This window comes from Phaethon lepturus, unplaced genomic scaffold, assembly GCF_000687285.1.
Source record: "Phaethon lepturus isolate BGI_N335 unplaced genomic scaffold, ASM68728v1 scaffold7545, whole genome shotgun sequence".
NCBI lineage: Eukaryota > Metazoa > Chordata > Aves > Phaethontiformes > Phaethontidae > Phaethon > Phaethon lepturus.
This window is the reverse complement of record NW_010542605.1, coordinates 50505-72834: the sequence shown is the minus strand read 5'-3', so window position 1 is coordinate 72834 and position 22330 is coordinate 50505. Positions and strand designations below refer to the sequence as shown.

The window sequence follows — 22330 nt, the reverse complement described above, 5'->3', positions numbered from 1 at the left end:
TTCCACATCTGACAGACCTCTAAACACAGAAATTCCCATGTACTGGCGAGCAATATGCAAACCAATTCTAAGGCATACATTTGTGCTAGATGATATCTTCAATTTTTATGGGGACTCATATTTAAGCATCTCATAGTGGCAGCTACCGTCAGTTTTATAATTGCTAGTGTAAGCGCATACTTCTCAGAGTTCAGGTAAACATCGCTGTACAGGCATTGACTCCCAAGAAGTAACCTGATACGCATCTCATGGTCCCCAACCTGCTCTGCTATACCACAGAATTCAATCAGAGGTAAGGCACCAAGATTGATTCTTCCTGCAAGGCCAAGACAGAATGTGAAAATAAAGACAGAGCTAAGTAGAGAGATGTATTAAGTGATATGACTAAGATCCCCATTAGGACATGTAAAGGTATAAAGCTGATTTTATTTAATGGAGGAAGTAAGTTAACTTCTTTTTTTTAAATCCTTGTCGAGGCAAAACATACAAGACAGGATGGGGGAAGGTGAAGATATATAACTGCAGATCACAGTTTGGGATCTGAATGTGCATAACGCTTTGTGCAAGACTGTGGTCCAGGTCAAAATTGGGACCCACTTAGCCTGCTTTCACTGGGAATTTGGGAACCCTGTCTCTCAGTAAGAAACTGCAAAATAAATAGGAACAACTAGCAAACTAGACCTGGATGATCAATAAAAGAGTACCAATCGTATACACACATCATTATAATTCTACAAATAGCTTCTGGCTTTCTTTTCTAGGAGAAAAGCTAGAGCTTATATAACTGTGAATGAGTACATATTAAGGTCACATTGAAAAGCTGCATTATTGTTTAAGAAACTTGTTTTTTCTCCATTGTTCACATAATCCTTATGCACGTTAAAGACTGTAAATAAAGGTATATATACGGTTCAAGATAAAGCAGCCCAGTTCTTTTTTTTACTAACATTCTTAATTTCTCTTCTTTGAGTTTTACTTTATTTCAGATTGCAGTTAGCACAAGATAAACAGTAAGAGGTCACTGATTTCAGTGCTATACCACTGAAATATAATAGCCTGCCACAATAAAGTCCTAATGAGCACAAGTCTTGCCAATGGGAGGTTGCCTTGGCAACTAAGTTATTCCAGAAGGTAACTATCCATGTGGTAGAAGGTGATGACAGTCAGTTGCCTGACAAAGATGCGAAAAGTATAAAACCTTTACAATTGCTCAAGTTGAAGGGAAGCTTTATGTACTAGGAGTCTACTGACATAAGGGAAAATACTGACTTGCTGAACAAAAAAGGATCTAGAAACTTCCAAAGAAATGCAGAGTTAGAATAAGGATATTTTCTTTAAACAGGAACATGTTTACATTGCCAGTCTTGCAAGTGAAAGTCCTTCTCTCATGTGTTCACATCTCCCTATAGTGTCCAAGAACTAAATTTCATTTATATCATACTTTTTGTTTTACTTTTAAAGAAAACAATGTGAAAAGATGTTCTTGAATTATAGTGAAAGTGGGTGAGATCAAGGCTGTGTTCAGTAGACATCAGGATGGTGAATTCCAGCTCTCAGGTAGGAAGCTAAAACAAAATCCCCAAGAGAAAACAAGAGGTAGCAGAATCAAAGGGAGAGGCATGATCTGAGTACAGGCTCCAGAAGCTGCTGATGCTTTTGAATCCAAGGAGCTGGTTTCTCTGACAGGATATGAAAAGTGGGCAAGAAGAGCCACTACCAAGTCACACACTATTTTTACCTTTATTTCCTAAGTAAATTAAAATTTCACATTAACATTTTATGCCTGGGCAGGAAAGGTTATATCCCACTACGTCTGTCTCCCCTAGTCCAGAAACATTTAACCCACTGGCCAGTTACAATCAAATTGACAAATGCCTAGAAGTCTTAAAGGCATGATCCTATCCATGTGTTAGTAATTGGATATTAAATATTCAGATGTCCAAACACCTTTAACAAGGTTACTAAGCAAGACTCTAAAATGAAGTTGTTGAATAAGAGAGAAAGTGTTCATGAATTAAAAGGACGAAAAGGTAACAGAATAGTATCTGTGTTGCTTACTAAATTACTAAGCGGTCTTGAAAAAGAATAGTTTGGTAGGGATGCAAAATTATTCAGGATAGCTTTTACTAGTTAAAAAAGAAAGCTGGCTGCAAGACGTTGCAGAGAGCTGTCATGTCACTGAAAAATAAAATAGCAAGTGAAATTCATATGGAGAGGGAAAAAGACTGCAAAGCATACATACCTGATGTTGTCCTTGACATTAAATAAGATGACAGACAAGCTGGACTAACTACGAACAGTTACCTGAAAGCACTTCAACAGGAGAAAAGACAAGAAAAATTATAAATACAAAAATAAAGAAAGAAATAGAAAACAACTTCATCTCACTCTATGAATCTATTGTGTACTCATCTATTGAAAAAGTTTCCATTTAGTATATGACAGAAAATTTATAGTAATACTATCAAGACTACAGAAAAGAAAGATAAGTACAAGAAGTGCATGAAATGGCTTCTATAAGTGCAAATATTTTCAGCTTGGAAAAGAAGTGATTGCATAGAGAGACAGAAAACAGTTCTGAAACAAGTGATGGGGAAAAAGTGAATAAAGAATGATTTGACACAATTTCTCATAATCCAAGAAATAAGTGGAAGTGAATTCAAAAAAATCTTTTGTTAAATCAAAGGAGGAGAATTTCTTTCACACTGCATAAAGAAACCGCAAAAAGTCACTGCCACAGGATGCTTTAAACACAGAATCACAGAATCACTAGGTTCAAAAGGTCCTTCAAGATCATCAAGTCCAACCATTAATCCAGCGCCACCATGTCCCCTAAACCATGTCCTGAAGCGCCACATCCACACGTTTCTTGACCACTTCCAGAGATGGCGACTCCACCACCTCCCTGGGCAGCCTGTTCCAATGCCTGACCACCCTCTCAGTGAAGAAATTTTTCCTAATATCCAATCTAAACCGCCCCTGGCGCAACTTGAGGCCATTTCCTCTTGTCCTATCACTAGTTACTTGGGAGCAAAGAGGCCAACACCCTCGTCGCCACAACCCCCTTTCAGGTAGTTGTCGAGAGCGATAAGGTCTCCCCTCAGCCTCCTCTTCTCCAGGCTGAACAACCCCAGTCCCCTCAGCCGCTCCTCATAAGACTTGTGCTCCAGACCCCTCACCAGCTTCGTTGCCCTTCTCTGGACACGGTCCAGCACCTCAGCGTCCTTCTTGTAGTGAGGGGCCAACAGTATATTTTAAAACAATTAAAACAATTACATACATATTTATACTCAATGGCGATTTTTTTAAGAAATGTATAACAGATATAATAAAGCTTCTGAATAGTAGAAGATGGGAAGGTACATCAAACTGTACCTTCCTCACTCTTTTGCTCTCACTCTAAATGTTTGTTGCTGTCCAATTAACCCAACCTGGTTCAAGGATCTTTATGTACAAAACTGTGCTTTCTATAAAAAAAAGAAAAAAAACCAGACCACTGGGACAGCGAGAGGTTTTATGCTCCCGCTGAAGAAAAGGATGACAACAACTACTTAATATCATGAACTCAATATGGAAAACAGATGTTAGAACTCCATAAAAAGAAAAATATTCCTGATCATGAAAAATAAAATCTGCTTTCAGTAGATGTATTTTGAGGCTCTTATCTCGGGTGGCTTAAGGCTTTAATTGAGACCACAGTAGTAATAATGTCTTTCTTGTATAGGTTCTCAGGTGTCTGTTGAGAAATGCACTCCTGTTTCAAGTTTAACTGATTTTATTTTTTTTTTTAATAAATACTAATCACAAGACAACTACTAAAAACCAAACTTAAATCATTCCCACGTTCATGGAATCTAAATGTCTGATTGAGTCTATGAGACACAGGAAAAAACTATAGCTGCATTTTTGAACATTTCTTAAACTTCAATGACTGACGGACAGACAAATACCATGATTACATGTAACCTTCCCACCTTCCCCCCCCTCTTTTTTTCCTATCCTGTTTGGGGTTTTTTTGTGTACTGGAGGGAGGTTGTGGTGTTACAACTTCTGTAACCAAACTTGTATTTTAATATGTCCCTAGAGTTAGACATCTACTTTTCCATTTGGATAAAGAAAAAACCTGTGCTTCTGCAGTTTTTCATGAGCTTATTTTTTTCCATGAGTTTTGGGTCCTCGGCACTTCTGGAAAACCATACCAATGCTGTTTATTAAAATACAACATTAGATGTCTACTTTTAAACAAAATCCCCTTGATCAAAAGCTAGTAATGAGCTACGTAAATGATACCAACAAATATGCCTGTTACCATATTGGTCAGTAGAGTATATGAGGTCCAATATGAGATACATGACAATAAAAATGAATACTAAGTCAAAGAGGGAAAATAAACTTCATCCCTCCTTGAAGAAGGAAAGGATATAAACGGCTGGTCAAGTACATGTGATAATACTTGGTCTAATGAAGACACGCTTACATTTTCAAAAAAAAATTAAATAATGTTTATTTCAAGCAAAGGAAGCATCAGTCTTCTAGATGAAGAAGAAAGATTACATTTCAAGGAGGAAAAAATACATTTTTGTGGACCCACCTGCAGGACTTCAGGAAGAGAGGCACAAGCCAGTAGGTTCCACCAGCAATGGGTGCTCTCTACTGAAGTTTGTCTAACAGGTGCAACCTGAGAAATGGACTATCTACCAAGAAAGAAAATCTTCTTAGAAGAAGATTGCAAATAAGCTGTAAAAGGACAAGCAATCATTCTGATTTAACACGAGGGTTCAAATCACGGCTCTACGCTCTCATCCTCTCTCCCTTGCACTGGCTGTGGTACTCATCAGCCCCCTCACTGGGCTCATCTAAAGAAAACTAACAGAGACTGCCAAGGAGCAGGGGCTAATAGGAACTAGGAGAAAAATCTATTGCAGCAGCAGGAGAGAAACTGAACTCACCAGTACTGTCAAATTCTATCGGTGTTATTTGCTTTTTCCTATACCTTTTCTAAATCTTCAAAACTGTTTTGCATTTTACATGGTAAGATTATATGCTTTAATTTGCATTTATTTTCCACGCTAAGTCTTAAGATAAAGCTGTAAGGTAGGACACCAGGGCACTGTAAACAGTACTTATCTCGCCTGCCTGTTTTGCAGTGCATCCAATGAGTCCGAGCATGTCACCCATTTCAACTACGTCAGCCTACTGGTGAGCTGGCAATACAGCAGTCAGCTAAGTGGTACTAACCAAAAAGGCTTCCTGGCAGGAGAAAATACTAGGTTGCACACTTGAACCCTAAACACTCACACGGCACTTACCACCAGGTATTTAAAATTGATATCTAATATACATAGCTGCTACAATTTTTATTTTATTTTTTTTTTCTTCTGAGCAAGTTTTTAGCTATGGAACTTGTGCCAGTGTCTCTTCTCCAAATTACGTACCACTACAGAGTTACTTACACAGAGAAATCACTGCATAAAAAACAGCACAAAAAGGTAATTTATCTAAGATCAGAAAGAAAACACTGTAATGAAAAAAACATGCACTTCATTCTATATGAAAAGTAAATAAAATGAAGTACTTATATGCCAACAAAAATTCTTACTCTATTTAAAACAGCAGTCAGTATAACATCATGTTATCTTGTATCAAGATGATTTGATGGCATTGTTAAAGACTTCCTTCCAGCTCTAAACTGCCCAGAAATCAAATGTAGTTTTAAACTCAATATATAAGCAGTTTAAAAATACTGATAGCTAAAACTAAACACTGTTCTTCTCTAAGTATTGGTACATAACCACTGACATTCAATACAGGTATCTAGTCAAGAATGAAGAGTTTAGAATGGAAACCATCACTGCAACGGCATTGCTTTCTCCCCACCCCAGCAGAGAAGTATGCAGCTACATAAACACAGTGGATCTTCAAAGTGCCTCAAAGACAACACACATTTTAAGAAATGAAATAAACCAAAAGAAAAACTTGATGCAAACTTCAATAAAATATCTTAAACTGAAACAAGGACACTTTCTGAGGTTTTGATGGTAAACATTTAAAACATTTATCTAACATAGGACAGCACAGACACTGAACATAGAGATATCCCCACCATTTCTAATAAAATATGTTGAATCTAAAAGAGGGTAGATTTAGACTAGATATAAGACAGACATTTTTCACAACGAGGGTGGTGAAACACTGGCCCAGGTTGCCCACGAAGGTGGTAGATGTCCCATCCCTGGAAACCTTCAAGGTCAGGTTGGAGGGGGCTCTGAGCAATGGGATCTAGCTGAAGATGTCCCCGCTCATTGCAGAGGGGTTGGACAAGATGACAAAGGTTCCTTCTAACCCAAACTATTCTATGATTCTATGAATCTTTTAAGTCAGAGTTAGATGTCAACAAAAGCCACTTTCAAACAAAAAAAGCAATCTTTAAATTACTGTCAAAAGGCCCCTCTGTCAAGGAACAAATATAAAACTAACTTGCATTTCAGCAGTCCACAGAAATATGTTTAATACTTATATATCCTGAATAATTCAGGCATCATGGCTATCTCATTTTACCAATCCTTTGTGCCAACAAAAGTTGACAAAATATAAGATAAAATAACAAGAAATAATCAAAAGATAAAATAGGGGTCTTGAGTTACACTATTTGGTTTGTGGAATCTTTCACACTCGACAAAGTCTATGAACATTCATTAATCAGTTCTACAGATTTAAAATTTGTGTGTCTTGGGTGTACCTTAACAAGCAGTTTCTATTTTGAAAGAATTTACAAGGTATTCACAGCATTTATCTTTTAAAAAACCCAACAAAAAAATAGCAAAGCCTGAATCAAGTGCAAAAGTGGGATAATTCACTCTCACTAAAATGCAATTCAGGTTAAAGAATAAACCAAACTAAATATTTATGGCTAAGAAGTTCTCACAACATATCCTTTCTAAGCAAGATGCATAATGTCTTTAATTTTTCTACTTTATGAAGTTCTGCTACAGAAGACAGTGATATATTTTAGTGGATTTCATAGATACAGTTACAGAATACCAGAGTATTTACTTAAGCGAGGATCGGGGAACATTTCCAAATTTCTCCTCCCCTCAACTTTAACTAGCTCAAGTACCGGTATTTAGGATTATATGTTCAACGACTTACTTCACAAAGCATAACAAATTACTGATGAATCCTAAACTAAACTAGACAGAAGATATGACACCAGCCAGAGTACCTTTGCTACCATACAGACTGAGAGAGGTGGACATCATTTAAGGGTCCAATCCTATTCTCACCAAAGTCAATGGAAGAATGGCAACAAATTTCAAGACAGAATGCGGTTTTAACAACTCCAGACAACAACAGTTATCTATCGTGCTAGAAATATGTAACAGCAGACTACATAAGGATGCTGTTACTCCCCTGAAAACCCCCTGTTGCAGTTCATGAGAAAATGGGGCCTGTTCTGAGTATGACCAATCTGGAATTTAAGCTGGAGACAGCACAATATTTATCCTCCCACTGCAAACAGCGGAAAACATGCGGCTTAGCGAGACAAGGAATTCTTTCGGCTTTGATGAGGAAAGGAGGAAGAGAAAGAAGACAAAACACTTTCTTTCTGTGAAAACATCATCAACAGTATCCCCTCTTTCAAGAGACACCACTGTTCTCTAATCCTTGGGAGGCGAGGGAAGCCATACACCATCACCCTGGATTTCTGCAGGAAATAGAGGAGCCAGAACGCACCCCTGGTGCAGACATGAAGGAACTCGACAGTCCCACCTCGTCTTCCCATTTGTTCCTCATGAAGAAATCTGACTGTCCCACCCATCCTGAGCCTCCACTGGCAGCCCTCCTATGCCGTGCCCAAACCACACCGCACACTGGGACTAGAGCTGCCTGTAAACAGTGCCTTGCAAAATGCCCCATCCCTCCCCGAGAGCCGTAAGGTAGGTAGAAAAGACTGAGCAAAAGCCCTCACATTGGCTGTATAGGGATGCCTACAGTCCATGCTGTGGCTGAACTTACATTGCAACATTAGTTCCCCGTTTCTCTGAACTTACGCTGCAGTTAAAGGCATTTCCGTTTACAGTATTTAAGAATATCTGGGGTGGGGGGTAAATCAGTACATGCACATCCTGAGTAGCCAGTAAAATAGCAAAAGGCATAGGTATGGAAATCTAAGGAGAATCCCCATGTTTTCTTACTTTCATGCTTTAGGATACATAAGTTAGCAAAAGCAAGCCTGATAACCACATCATCAGCCGCTGAGTACAATGAGAAAAGCAGTTAAGCATCTACCCAGGCCCTTAACAATTATTAATAGGATTGGTCCTTCCATCTCTATCTGGAAAGCTAAGTTTCTTCCAAAAATAAGATCCCCTATTATATTTCTGCCTTTACTAATTTTTCATGTCTCTCTCATATCCAGCATCACAGGTCCATTCATAACTAGACACTCTGAAAAACTTCTTTACCAATATATCTCTAAATGACATTTTGGCCTATAGCAGGCTTTACAGTTAAAAATATGAATGATAATATAGAACTGACTGAATAAATTCCATCTTTAAAGTGTTTTCCACTTGGAAAACAGCACTACTGATACAGTTGTAAATTATTAAGTTCGAAATCATATGCAACAGAATGGCTTAGTGACAAGTTACTTGTGTAAAAGTCTATAATGTTATTGCTTAACACTTTAGCAAAAACTTTACAGGCTCTTGTACGTTCACTGCATTTATTATCCATATTATGGATCAGGGCAACTCCTAGTATCAATACAGGCTGCGAGATGAAGGGATTGAGAGCAGCCCTGCCGAGAAGGACTTGGGGGTACTGGTGGATGAAAAGCTGGACATGAGCCAGCAATGTGCACTCGCAGCCCAGAAGGTCAACCATATCCTGGGCTGCACCCAAAGAAGGTGGAAGGATGTGACTCTGGCCCTCTGCTCCGCTCTGGTGAGACCCCACCTGGAGTCCTGCATACGGCTCTGGAGCCCTCAGCACAGGGAAGGCATGGACCTGTTGGAGAGGGTCCAGAGGAGGGTCAGCAAAATGCTCAGAGGGATGGAATAGCTCTCCTGTGAGGGCAGGCTGAGAGATTTGGGGCTGTTCATCCTGGAGAAGAGAAGGCTCCGGGGAGACCTTACTGCAACCTTCCAGTTCTTAAAGGGGCCTTATAAGAAAAATGGGGACAGACTTTTTAGCAGGGCCTGTTGTGATACGACAAGGGGTAATGGTTTTAAAATAACAGAGGGCAGATTTAGACTAGATAGAAGGAAGAAATGTTTCACAGTGAGGGTCATGAAACACTGGCCCAGGTTGCCCAGAGAGGTAGTAGATGCCCCATCCCTGTAAACCTTCAAGATCAGGTTGGACGGGGCTCTGAGCAACCTGGTCTAATTGAAGATGTCCCTGCTCATTGCAACGGGTTGGGCTAGATGACCTTTAAAGGTCCCTTCCAAGCCAAAACTATCCTATGATTATAAGGTTGATAAGATCCATATTATAGGCTGATAATAAATTTGGTATAAGCAAAGCTGAAGCAACTTGTGGAATTGCTTGAGGTTGTTTCAAAAAAGGGTTGGCAATATAGATGACTATCTACATTAGGATACCCTTACTGATTTTAAATACACTGTTCACCAAGCAGTGCACATGGAACAGTCTGCTAAATAACAAAACCTAGAAAACTGTAGAGATTTGCTGCACCTGCCAAGTCAAAACACAGAATTACTCCTTAAGCATGTTTAATATACAAATATAATCCTACTTAGGTATAACAATCCCACTTAGGTGTTTAGGTATAAGAAACTTTCACTTAAAAAATACACTTGGAAATCCCATGTAAATACATAAGTATTAAGCTTTTAAATACTATAGAGAACTACTGTAATACATCAGAATTTTCTCAAAATTGGAATTAAATAATCAGAACCACTTATTATGGATAAGGATCCCATTGAAATGTAACCTGACAGGTGCCTACGGACTAGCAATGAGAAATGCTGTCCTTTCAGAATGGCAACAGTTAGTTTGAGAAATAACCACACACTTGGTTTTAAAAAGAAATTTCTCAACATTGTTGTAGAATCATAGCTCCCAGATGAGCTTAAAGTAAAGTTTTGGCCTTGGACACATGTGGGTGGTTAGCTGGATTAAGGAAGAGCTTTTAATGATTTCAGCACATTGATGAGACTAATCATCAAGTACCAAATACAACGCTAGAATTAGCATGGTTAAAAAAAAATTCCAGGAGTTAGAAATGCTGCAGCAATAGCAACAAAAATTATTCTAAATGAGAGAAGTTAGCTACAGTGAAACATTTAAATAGCTCAATCTTTCATTTTATCAGAAAGATCTTATAAAGAATAAATATTTTCCACTGGAAGAAAATGCCAAGTAATAACAGATATTAAAATGAATAACAGATGTTACAATGACACAAAAGACATAAAAGAAACCCAAATGGAAGCAATAGCCAAATTCAATTCAGAAATTTCTTGAAGATGAACAACCAAATAAAACCTGCAAGGATACCAGCTCTTAGAACCAATTAACAGTAGGACTGATAGATCCCTCATTTCTTAACATTTTCTTACGAGATTTGGATACCGTTCTACAAAACACACTTCAATGAAACAACTTACTGGACTCATTAAATCAATAGCAAGCAATTCTTAACCCACTATTAGAGGTCTGGCTAGATGGTGTAAGTGGACATTCTGGCAGCGTATGAAACTAACTAAACATTGCTACATAACAAGCAGATGTCAAGACACTCATATTTAAGGACATTACATCTCTTCACAAGACATAAATTATGAGTTATTCCCGTCTTTACTAAATTGATTTAATTGAAAATTCTTATGGAATTTAAAATAATTTTTTTGCCTTTTTTTTTTCTTCATTATCTTCAACAACAAAGATAGTAGATAAAGAGTATATTGTTTATATAGATAGCTAAAAATTGCAACCAGAAGCTACTGGAACATCAAGTAACAGAACTAAGAATAGGTAAACCATTTTTCTCTGATATCAATTCCTTCATCTGACAGTCAGGCAAGAAATTATTGAGGAAAAATAATGACCTCAACTAGAGGTCAGTAACATAAGGAGTTTTGTCTGGACAAACAGTAAGACAGAAAACATGACAGATAGATGAGCATCAAGAACTGGAGACTGGAAGCTAGTATTGGATTGAGTGGTTAAGCAGACGGGCAGTAAGAAGCCTGGAATTCAGAATCAATGGAGGGCATCAATTAAGCACAATTCAGTGTTTTGCTTCTCTGAAGAGACAGAAGAGAGTATTGACATTAGCCCATGCTTTGAGTGAGTGTTCATTATAGTACTATAAATTATCATGACATCAAGTGCTTGGTTTTGAAGGGCAAGAAGACTGAAGACATTAAATGTTTCTGAGTGGTAATGATCACTGAAGGGTTTTTCTCTTAGTATGATAATTCTCTGACAGCACTATAACAAAAGGTTCAAGAAAAAAACCACACAAAAACATACTGGCATGTCCTAAACACACTACCAGAGTTATGGAGGTTTTAAAAAGTACTTACTTGGTATGTGTCCCATAACCTGATGGTACACCGCAAAGGGACTTCTCTCATCAGCAAGTTATTCATCCAACGGAAAGCAAACTGCAAGTATCTCACCTCATGCTGATCCAAGTGCCTATGAACTTGTTCTGAAAACAGAATGAACATTTTACTGTAACTTTTCTTAAGTCCTTAAGTATCAAATGCACTGTTTGAAAAAAATAAAATACTTCTCCGATCCCAAGTAAATAAAACGTTGATGCTGCATGCAAACTCTAACAATGGAATGAAAATCCCCAAAATAGAAACTACTAGTTAAACATTACATTGGATTTATTTTTCTGCCTCTAGACAGCTTAACAACTGCTCTCAGTTGTGCTACCTTAAGAAAATATTAAGGTCAGAGCTTTAGAAAAGATCACAAAAAATATACAAAGTTATAAAGTGAAATGATTAGATACATATATCCTCACTAATTTCTTAGGCTACAGATTTGGGGGGGCAAGACTTCCATAAACAACGAGTGCAAATAACATAACAGCTTCCAAAAACAAAGTGTTGGTAATAAAAAGAAGACAACATTAAATTAACAAGGCAAAGATATATAAGGAAAATACATGTAAAGGTTGCATTTGCTTGAGACAAAAAAAGTGAGATTAATGTGTAGGAAACATGGTGAAAAAATTTAAATAATTTGCAGCTTAAATAATTTCTTAATATAACAAATAAATACCACTAAAAATCAGTATAAATCAATGTTTTCTAAAGCAGTACTCACACACACCATGCTTATTGTAGCACATTTATTATTTGAAACCTGTGATAATCACTTGCACGGGTTATTGCTAGAGCTAATAGAACAAATCTACTACTTGGCTTTTATATATTTAGCAGACTTTCCTCCAACAAGGATCACAGATATTCTGTTAACAGGTTTTAGCTAACAGGCTCAAGTATGACATTAGCATGGTGTAAATGACAACTACTGCAGAAATGCTAATGTCTTATTTTCATAAATATATGACAAGTCTTTGTTAAAGCCTAAATAAGACATTCCTACTGTCTGTCTTTATGCAAATACATTCTTGGGAGATTTTGCTGCCCAGATCATCTATTATCCACATTATTCACAGAGATGTATTATCAGCTAAGATAATGAGTACATGCTGATCTTCCAAATTTCACATTTCTTGGGAAGATTTAAAAAGGCACTAAAATAATTAAAAAAAAAAAAATCCCAAGACTATGGTAGTACTGTTAGAGGAAACAGTACCTACAGGTTAAGGTAGCAGAAAATAAATTATACTAAATTATAATATAGACTGAAGTTATTAAAATGATTTTTTTTCTCAAGGTATGTTTTGTGGCTATATGAAAATGTCAGACAATATGATACAGTTGTTTCAATGCAGAAGCAACAAGTAGAATTTTTTTTAGATTTTAAAAACAATCAATAGTGAGGTTTTTTTAAAGGTAAGGCCAGTCACAACACATTATACCAAAGGTCCATCTATCACAACATACAACATCCTTTCTCCAATGGTGGTTGAAAACAAATACACATGGAAATGTATAAAGCACCGGTATTTCTCCATGGCACTCTTCAGTCTCTATCTGTGGCTAAAGCAGTCTTCGGCAGACCTGGTATCTACATTCCTGAAGTCATGTCCTTCTCTTATAAAAGTGTAGACAAATACATAAAACTCTTTATGCATGTCTTAAAACTACCTGTTATTTCTCCTGGGAACTTTTAAAGTTGCAACTATATATAAAGCTGTGTGAATCTTTAAATGATTCATTTCATTTCTATGTATAACACTAACCACATAATTAAACACTTCTGCTATACAACAGACGGAACTGCTGCTATGGGATGTGAAAAGGTAGAGAATGAGGGTGGAGAGGCAATGATCTCGTGCTCTTTTAAGTGATGTCATCAAGTCCTGGATAATCCCTCTCCTTCTGAGTCATTATGTGTACAGAACAAGTACTACAGCATTACCACTGTATATTGTGCCTACATATTGTCATTATTTCTAAAATTACATGAGAACCTTGTGATAATAGCTTCAGCCTTCCAGTCTCAAGACCTTGTGCCTTCTCTTCTTCCTTCCTCTACAAACCAAATACCCTCCCATCACCTTCCCACCCTTCTTTCCCAGGCTTTCTGCAAAACTCATCAGCTGCCCCAGCTGGGAGAGAGACACCACTCAATACCAAAGCTACTTCTGAGCCCTGCATGAAGTGAGCACCCTGTGCAAGGAGTATCCAGCCGGCACTCCAAACACAACAGCTACCTGTTGGGCTTACTCTGCAGCCCTTCCTCTGCAGCCCTGCTAATCTGGGTCACTTTTTTTTTTTCTTAAATAATCAACAAATGAGCTTTATAAAAGTCATAAAATTCTGCACAGCAGACACTTTTCTGCCTCTGTAACATGCTGATGAAGCAAGTCCTCAGCTTGAAAAGTTATTGGAAGGAGAAGACAGATGTGGTAACCACATATGTTCTGCAATCTTAGAGAAATAGGTTTAAAAATTAAATATGGCAGTCTATATGTAAGAAGGCCCCATTCTGAAGACAGTGTAAGCTTCAGAAGCCTCTGTATTTTCATTTTCCACACAGAGGCCTTGCATGCCTCTAATTTCTAAAATGTTAGAACAGAATAGAATATTTTCAGTTGGAAGGGACCCACAACAATCACCTAGTCCAGCTGCCTGACCCCTTCAAGGCTGACCAAAAGTTAAAGCATGTTACTAAGGGCATTGTCCAAATGCCTCTTAAACACTGACAGGAACACTGACACCTCTCCAGGAAGCCTGTTCCAGTGTTTGATCATCCACTTGGTAAATAAATGCTTCCTAATATCCAGTCTGATCCTCCCCCGGTGCAGCTTTGCACCATTCCCACACATCCTATCACTGGATACAAGGGAGAAGAGATCAGCACTTCCCTCTCCACCTCCCCTCCTCAGGAACCCATACAGAGCAACGAGGTCACCCCTCAGCCTCCTCGTCTCCAAACTAGACAAGCCCAAAGTCCTTGGCCGCTCCTCATAGGACATGCCTTCCAGCCCTTTCACCAGCTTTGTTACCGTCCTTTGGACACTTTCAAGGGCCTTCACATCCTCCTTGAATGGTGGGGCCCAGAACTCCACACAGTACACCAGATGAGGCTGCACCAACACTGAATACAGTGGGATAATCTCCTCTTTTGACTGTCATGCTGTGTTTAACGTACCCCAGGGTGCAGTTGCCTTCTTGGCAGTCAGGGCACACGGCTGGCTCCTGTTGAGCCTGGAGTCAACCAGCACCCCCAGATCCCTTTCTGCAGGGCTGCTCTCCAGCAGCTCTTCTCCTAGTTTAGACTTGTGCGTGGCGTTACTCAGTCCTAGGTGCAGGATCTGGCATTTGTTCTTGTTAAATTTTCAAATGTTAAATAAATTGTTGATGGTTGCCCAGTGCTCCAATCTATACAGATCCCTCTGCAAGGCCCCTTGTCCCTCAAGAGAGTCAACAGCAACCTCCCAGCCTGGTATCATCAAACTTGGTAATGGTGCATTCAACTCCTGCATCCAGATCCTGGATAAAAATATTGAACAGAAGTGGCCCTAGAATTGAACCTTGAAGGAGACCGCTAGTGACCGGTCGCCAGTTAGATGTAGCCCCATTCACCACAACCCTTGGAGCCCAGCTGTCAGCTGGTTCTTCACCAGCACACAGTTACTAGGTTAGTTATTCAGGGCAAGTACAGAATTACAACCATGTGTCTGCCTTTGCTCTAGGCAAATTTACCTGCAAGTTAAATATACTGAAATGAGATACTAGGTTAAATTTACTTTTTAGATGTCACATTTAGATACCTATATTGCAGATTCTATACCTATATTGCAGATTCTATAATTAGATAATCCACTACATCAAGCAGGATGAAAAAAAGTCAGTTTTATTTCTAACTGAAGTTACTAAATCACAAATATTTTTGTTCTTCACACAGCAGAAACTAATCTCATTTGGTTGCTTGCAGCCATTGAAAGTAAGTAATGAAGAACAATAAATTGTGCCAGTTGTGATATTTCAACTACGGTTCTTAATAGGCATAATGAATTTCTCAAAAGTTGCTTTCTAGTCTAAACAAGTTGAAGAATAGACTACTAAACTCTGTGCATTATATACACAATTGATGCAAGACTGGAATAGAAGATGCACTGACTAAAAAAGCTCATTCTTCCTACTTTGTAAGTAATCTTGAGTAGAGGCTATTTTGCTGATAAAGGTAATTTGGACAGTCATAATCTAAATTTAAATTTTCCATTTCGATGAAAATAAGTACGTGTGTGCAATGAACAAGCAAGATATATAATTACTGTCAGCTTTCAGCTTTCAAGTATTTTACAAAAAAATGCAGTTTGATAGTAAAATTATTTTACAGTTTTTAAAAAAGACAGTCCCTTTATCAAAATTCAAAAGAAAGAAGAATTACATTTATTAAGTTTTCCAATACTTTGAATAAATCTATATATAAAGTTTTGGTGAAGCAAGTCTTCTGCTTAAAGAATAAAATACATTATACAGATGCATTCCAAAGTAGCATACTGCCAAAACTATGTATTTGTACATAAAAAGCATTTGTAACTATTTATAATTTTAATAAATACACCTTTTGGATATATTGGCTTGAATGATCTCATTTAGCCACCTTAAACAGATGCTTCTTATGGCAGAAGAACCTATACATATAAAATACTTATGGTTAATGTTTAACACCAGCTTCTCATGCCGCATTACTGGTTTCAGAATTAACGTTGTATATGACTAGAGAATCACAAACTAAAGCCACAAGTAAGGACAGAAAGAAGCTGTACTAAAGCATGACTGAACTGCTGTCCTGACTGAGGGATACTGTCCGAGTGAGTGCCTAGGAAAGTTTATATATAAGCAAAGAGGAACCACAAAATAATACTAAAATTATGCATGAATTGCCAAATTACAGTGGCACAGTATGGTGCCACCACATACATCTGTATAGTTTATTACTTCAGAATATTAGATTTTGGTGTTGACCTTTTTTTAAAGATTCCTATCAAACCTAGCAATCTTTTCTGACATGTGGCTTCAGACCTAGTTTTGACACTTTAAAATTATTCAAAGTTAATTTTTTACTCATATTTCATACCCTGGGCACTTCATTTTTCACTCCATTTTATCAATATTTTACACATATTTCATTGTAAGTATGTAAAGCACCTATTGCTAAAAATTATTTGAAATGCAGTTAAGAATCTCTGATAAACAGGCCTTTTAGTTCAACGAAAGGAAGAAAAGTGTGTATTTCTCATGAAGAGCCACACAATCCCTCTTGAAAAATGTACCCTAGCTACAAGAGTAACTCTGCTGGGACCAATCCAAAATGAACAGTAAAACAAGGAGCTAACCTTTGCCACAGAGGCTTACTGACGCTGCTTTTTACACACAGAGTGATGTTTGCGCATTGCTCCTCAACGGACGAAAATATGCTATAGAAATATGCGAGCGCTCTTGTTTTCCAGTGGCACTCGAGCAGCTTTTTCTTCTTTCTGGACCATGTCAATAAAGGCAAGCATTATAGACTAATCATTCAGAGACAAACATAATGGAAGACAGCTAACAGTGTAAAGCACTGACACATTTCTGAAAAGAATTTCCACGTCTACTACAGATGAGAATCTTCACTGTCTAATTTTCTTCATTTAATTAGTCACCTTGCTATTTTTAAAAACAACTGACATTGCAAAGAAAAAAATAAACACCGTAATCTATAAACTTAGAGATAATAATACAGGCACCTAATAAGAAAGCATGACACCCAAAAGAATCATTGTTTCAAAACTTAAAACCATTTCATTTTGAACTACATAAAGTATCTTACAGAACACTTATGAACATAGGGGCCTGTCTTTCTTTTAATTCTCTAATTACTCTTTTGGAAGGTTCCCTGTTTGAAAATATGATTCCAAGAATGACAACAGGATTTTTAAAAACAAACAAAAAATTTATTCGGCAGGTAATAAACTTATGGAGGAACCTAGTGGATACAGAACTAAGCATAACTAAGACTTATTCAAGGTCTTCAGTCACTATTTTATACTTTTTTTTTCTTCTTCAATTAACTCTTGCTATTAAATACAACTTGACATCTTTCCAGACACCTTTAAAAAAAAAACAAACAAACACTATTAACAGACCAGTGTGATCCAAATTTCTCCTCCTGTCTTCTCTCTATCAATAAGAAAGTTTTCAGCTGCAGAACTTGATAGGAATTTGCTAGAATGTTCTTTGCCTTAGGAAGCAGTTTGAAAAAAAATTTCATCAGTTAAATTTAAAATCCAGATACCTTTCATCCCATGTTAGGTCAAATGTAGGAAGAAATTATTATTTATTACTTAACCTGCTCAATTTGACAGTTAAGGGTGATAATGAAGCTTCATAACATAGGTTATAGCAAATCCATATTTAAATTTTTTAAATGTCCTGTGACAAATAGTCAAAATATTAAAACATTTGACATTTCATTACCTCATGGCTGATCAGATTTCTCCCATACACTACCATGCAAACATTTACTGTTTACTAGAGAGATCAGATTATCAGTTAAATTTTGCCACTGATTATTAAAAGGATGAATTTTAAAATAGAAAATCACATGGTTTAATCTTGAAATTCATTCACAAGCAATGTGCTTGCAATCCTGGAACTTGTCTGACCATTCAATTAAAATCAGTGAACTGCACTAACACAATTTGTGTGACATTGAGTAGGCAACAATGATGTTTCTCTCCTTGTGCAATATTGCAAATTCTTTACTACAGAAAAGTTTTCATGGCCCACCCCATTACAAGTATGAGACGTTACGTACAATCTAAGTAAACAGTGTATTTCTAGTTTCTTCATAACGCTGTGACTTGACGCTTGACTGACAGCTAAGTACTAGTTTCCATCTACAAAACTTTAGTACTGTTTTCTTAACTGTGCAAAGCAACCAATCAACTAGATTTCATTCTACTTTAATGCAGCAGTATAGTATGCATTTATTTCTACCCAGCTGAACCTTCTAAAAGTGTGGGTAGCTATTAAAAAAGACAGTACTCTTATATACACATAAATTACACGATCTAGAGGAACACTGCTTACTAGAAACTATGTTACTCACACGGACTGTCCCTGCAAGCTTGCACTCATGAGACCAAAACCTCCTCAAAAGCCATGACAGCTTCAGGTTCACCTCTGAGTTACCACAAACATCTGATAAAACTGCTTTTCATAAGTATTGCCTGCAAGCTTCCAGATGTCCTTAGGGAACAAGCATCCCCTTGACTGCATCAGCCCCATACAGATATGGTCATCCATGCTTGTCTCCCATCATTTTGCAGCACGTTTTCCTCCAGTCTAGACTCACAGACAGTTAATTAACATGGAGCAGTTCACACCACTGCATTCATTCAGTTAGGGACCCCACAACCAACATACCCATCACCAGCTCGTGTGTACTATCCATACAGACAATACCGTAAAACAATGTTAACATCTTCTCTACTACACTTAGGTTCTTCAAACATTGCCATTTCCCTAAACTTACAGCTTCTACATACTGAACGTTGCTGCCCAAAACAAGGAACTTTGTCATCAGTAGATGACTGCTTTCTTTTTGAGTACTTTTCCTACCGAAAGCAAATTTTGTATTTCATTCCCTCTCCTCCTGAATCATTTCTACATTGTTCAAAGCCCATATATTTATGGGAAACAAAGGTAAGAGTTTGGAGTAAAATCTCAACACCAGATGATGCCAGATGCAGACTAAGGCTCACAATTTCCCAACCTAAATTAAAAGTTTGAACAAAAGTAATTCTGTCAAGACTACAGCTTGGCAATGAATTACTATTAGTTATGTATATTAATTGGTATTAATATACCTTAATAACAAAATAAGTTCCTGGTGACTGAAAAAGATGTTCAAAAGATCATAAATGTGCACCTGAAGACAAGATTTTATTATTATACACAATTCTGCTTCAAACAATAGTACGGATCTGAGTAAGAGATTTACATGCTGATTATACCTTGTTCCAGAATTACTTTGCTTTTTATACTTGGCTAAAATCATCCATTGTAAGAATTACAATAAAAGCATTTAAAAAATACAAAAATTCCTGTACAAAATTAAAAGATGACTGGCACAAAGCCAGGAATATTACCAAGTTATGTTCTCCTCATGGCCTAAAATTTAGCTATAACGGTCTATTTGAATTTCGCTCACTAAATGTACAGCTAGTAGCTATCACTGAGAAATATCTTCCTCATACACAAAAGATACAGCCAATATTCCAATACTAAAAAGCCCAAGACATTGATCCCAAAGGGGCAGGAGGGCAGGAGACCTAGTTGCCTCAGGGAATCAAATGCAAGTAGCAATTCTATGGTATCCAGTGCAAAATTAAGGAAAATATTAGGAAAAACAGTTAGTAGCGATCAAGGAAGAGCTACCATTCTAGCAAAAAGTTAAAAATACATTCCATGTTTCCAGGTGGGACTCGAATATAATATTCAAAGTGCAACAAACAACAATGAGAAATATGTTTGACGAAACTCTTCTGCTTCCAGGTAGTATTCACTGGGCCTCTGCAGCACGTTCTTCTAAAACGTAACTGTGTGCATTCATAAGAGAGTTTATGCCTAACACTTTTTAAATTCCCCATCACGTTAAGTGTCCTTTTTCTTCCTTTTTTAATTTCCCATGAAAATAGTAAGTTTTGGCTATTTAAAAGTTAAAGTGCTTACAGAGGTCAGGAATTTACAAATGATTTTACAGTCGGTCTCAACTCTTGCTAAGATCTCTGAACTCTGTAATAGCATACAAATGTAATCTCCATGGTAAAACATAAAAATGATTTAAAAGATACTAAAAAATTACAATGCTCAGTGAACAGCACTTAAGAGTGGATTAAAGTATAATAAAGTAATTACAACCATAAAATCAGATAAAAAACAACTGGTGAGCTAAGTAAGATGGCTTTGTTAAAATAAAAAATAGCTTTATGACACAAATTAATGAAAACAATTATGAAACGCTTACAAGGTTTTTAATAAGTTTCAGCACCAATCTGACATATAAAGATGCATCAAAACAGAGAAGGTCCTTATTAATCACTAATTTTCAACAGCAGTAAGGTCAAATAAATTCTATTTCCATTTCCAATTTAAAATGCTTCCTCATAGTTAAAGAATACCAGTCTTTTCAACAATTACAATTAGAGCTCTTTTTTCCAGATACTTCAATACAATCCTAGTTCAAAATTACAGACGTCAGTAAAATGCTTTACAATATAAATATGAACATAATTTTGCACATACTATTAAGTATTTTTAACCATACTCTAAAAAAAAAAAAAATTAGCATGACTGAATATGTAACAAAGATTGATAAAATGCCACAGTTTCATCATCAGTTCATTGTATGAACACCCAAGATTCAAATTAAAAACAAAATTACTTAATCTCTATCTACCCAGGTATATTGAACAGATCACTTGTATTAGTCTTGGTAGTATTTTGCCTTTATGAGATTCAGATTTTCCTAAACAAAAAAGAAAAACAGTTTTTCTCTGCAGTTTAAAAATTTTTTAAATCAGCACAAAAACTGAATGTCTTTTAGAAACTATGGGAGTATCACAACTACTCAATATTATCTCTAAGTACTTTTTGGGCTTAAGTCATCATATCAAATTAAGTTCTGAGCAGAACCATGAAATGTCTGTATTTGAGGCACTGGACAGCTCTATGAGAACAGGCATCTTTATCTCTTGGGACAAGAGCCTACTGAATGCCAAACACCAACTCAATGTTCAGAGGAGTAACTATGAATCTCAAATGAAGTGTGGGCATTTAAAACTTTAGGAAGAACACTCAGCTCAGCTCAGATATTAGAAAGGATAATTCCACCGGCACTAACCCTATTCTAATGAAGGATGTTTTTTCTATAAACATGTCCAATTAAATAAGAAATCATAACATGATACATAAATATTAAGAATGATATGAACCAACCTTTTAGACACATCTACACCACATATTTCAAAGCATGAGAAGTACACAGAATGCTGCAATTAAATAAGCTCTTTCACTGTGGGTAAACAAAACTACATATAAAAATGAAAATTTTTTAATTCACTGCATTTCATGGAGAACTTCACCTGCACATGTATACACACAGCACATATAAATACATACAAAACATTCATATTTAAAATCTTTATGTGCATAAATAGCAAAAATATATGCAAAGTATAAATTTAAGGCCATGACATGAAAGTACTTTATTACAAGTCCTTATTTGTGGCATTGTCTAGAGAACTGCACACAACTAAGACATTTATAACCTAAGACAAAAATAAGTAAATAAGGTATGATTAGTGGAGCCATGATTAATTTGTTCAGAACACTGAAACACAATGCATTATTTAATTTGTATTAATTTGAAGTGAATGAAACAAACACACTTACAATATGGCAGCAGTAAAAAAAGACTTGTAAAATTCTTAATATAACATGGTTTTAAAAGGTGAAAGAACATTTTAACTGTACCCAGGCATATGTAAAAACATTTTCCTAAACGTTACTATGTAGTATTTATTAAAACAATCAGTCTTTAAAATAATTCAAATAAAACAACTTCAATTTTGCACTAAAAATACCTTCCTTTGTATTGAAAAAATAGTAAATGTTGTTTTTACAATATTAAATTGGAAATAAACCAGAAA

General features: G+C 36.6%; 1 protein-coding gene across 1 annotated transcript in view; it reads right to left on the bottom strand.

The window, feature by feature from the left end:
* Positions 1-22330, bottom strand: part of LOC104621557 (TBC1 domain family member 22A-like) — a gene marked incomplete at both ends in the record, with an annotated part of 102247 nt that overhangs the window by 29564 nt on the left and 50353 nt on the right. Inside the window, one exon of the mRNA XM_010288075.1 lies at positions 11562-11689. Coding sequence (XP_010286377.1) covers positions 11562-11689 — 128 coding nt within the window. The remainder of the gene's footprint in view (positions 1-11561; positions 11690-22330) is intronic.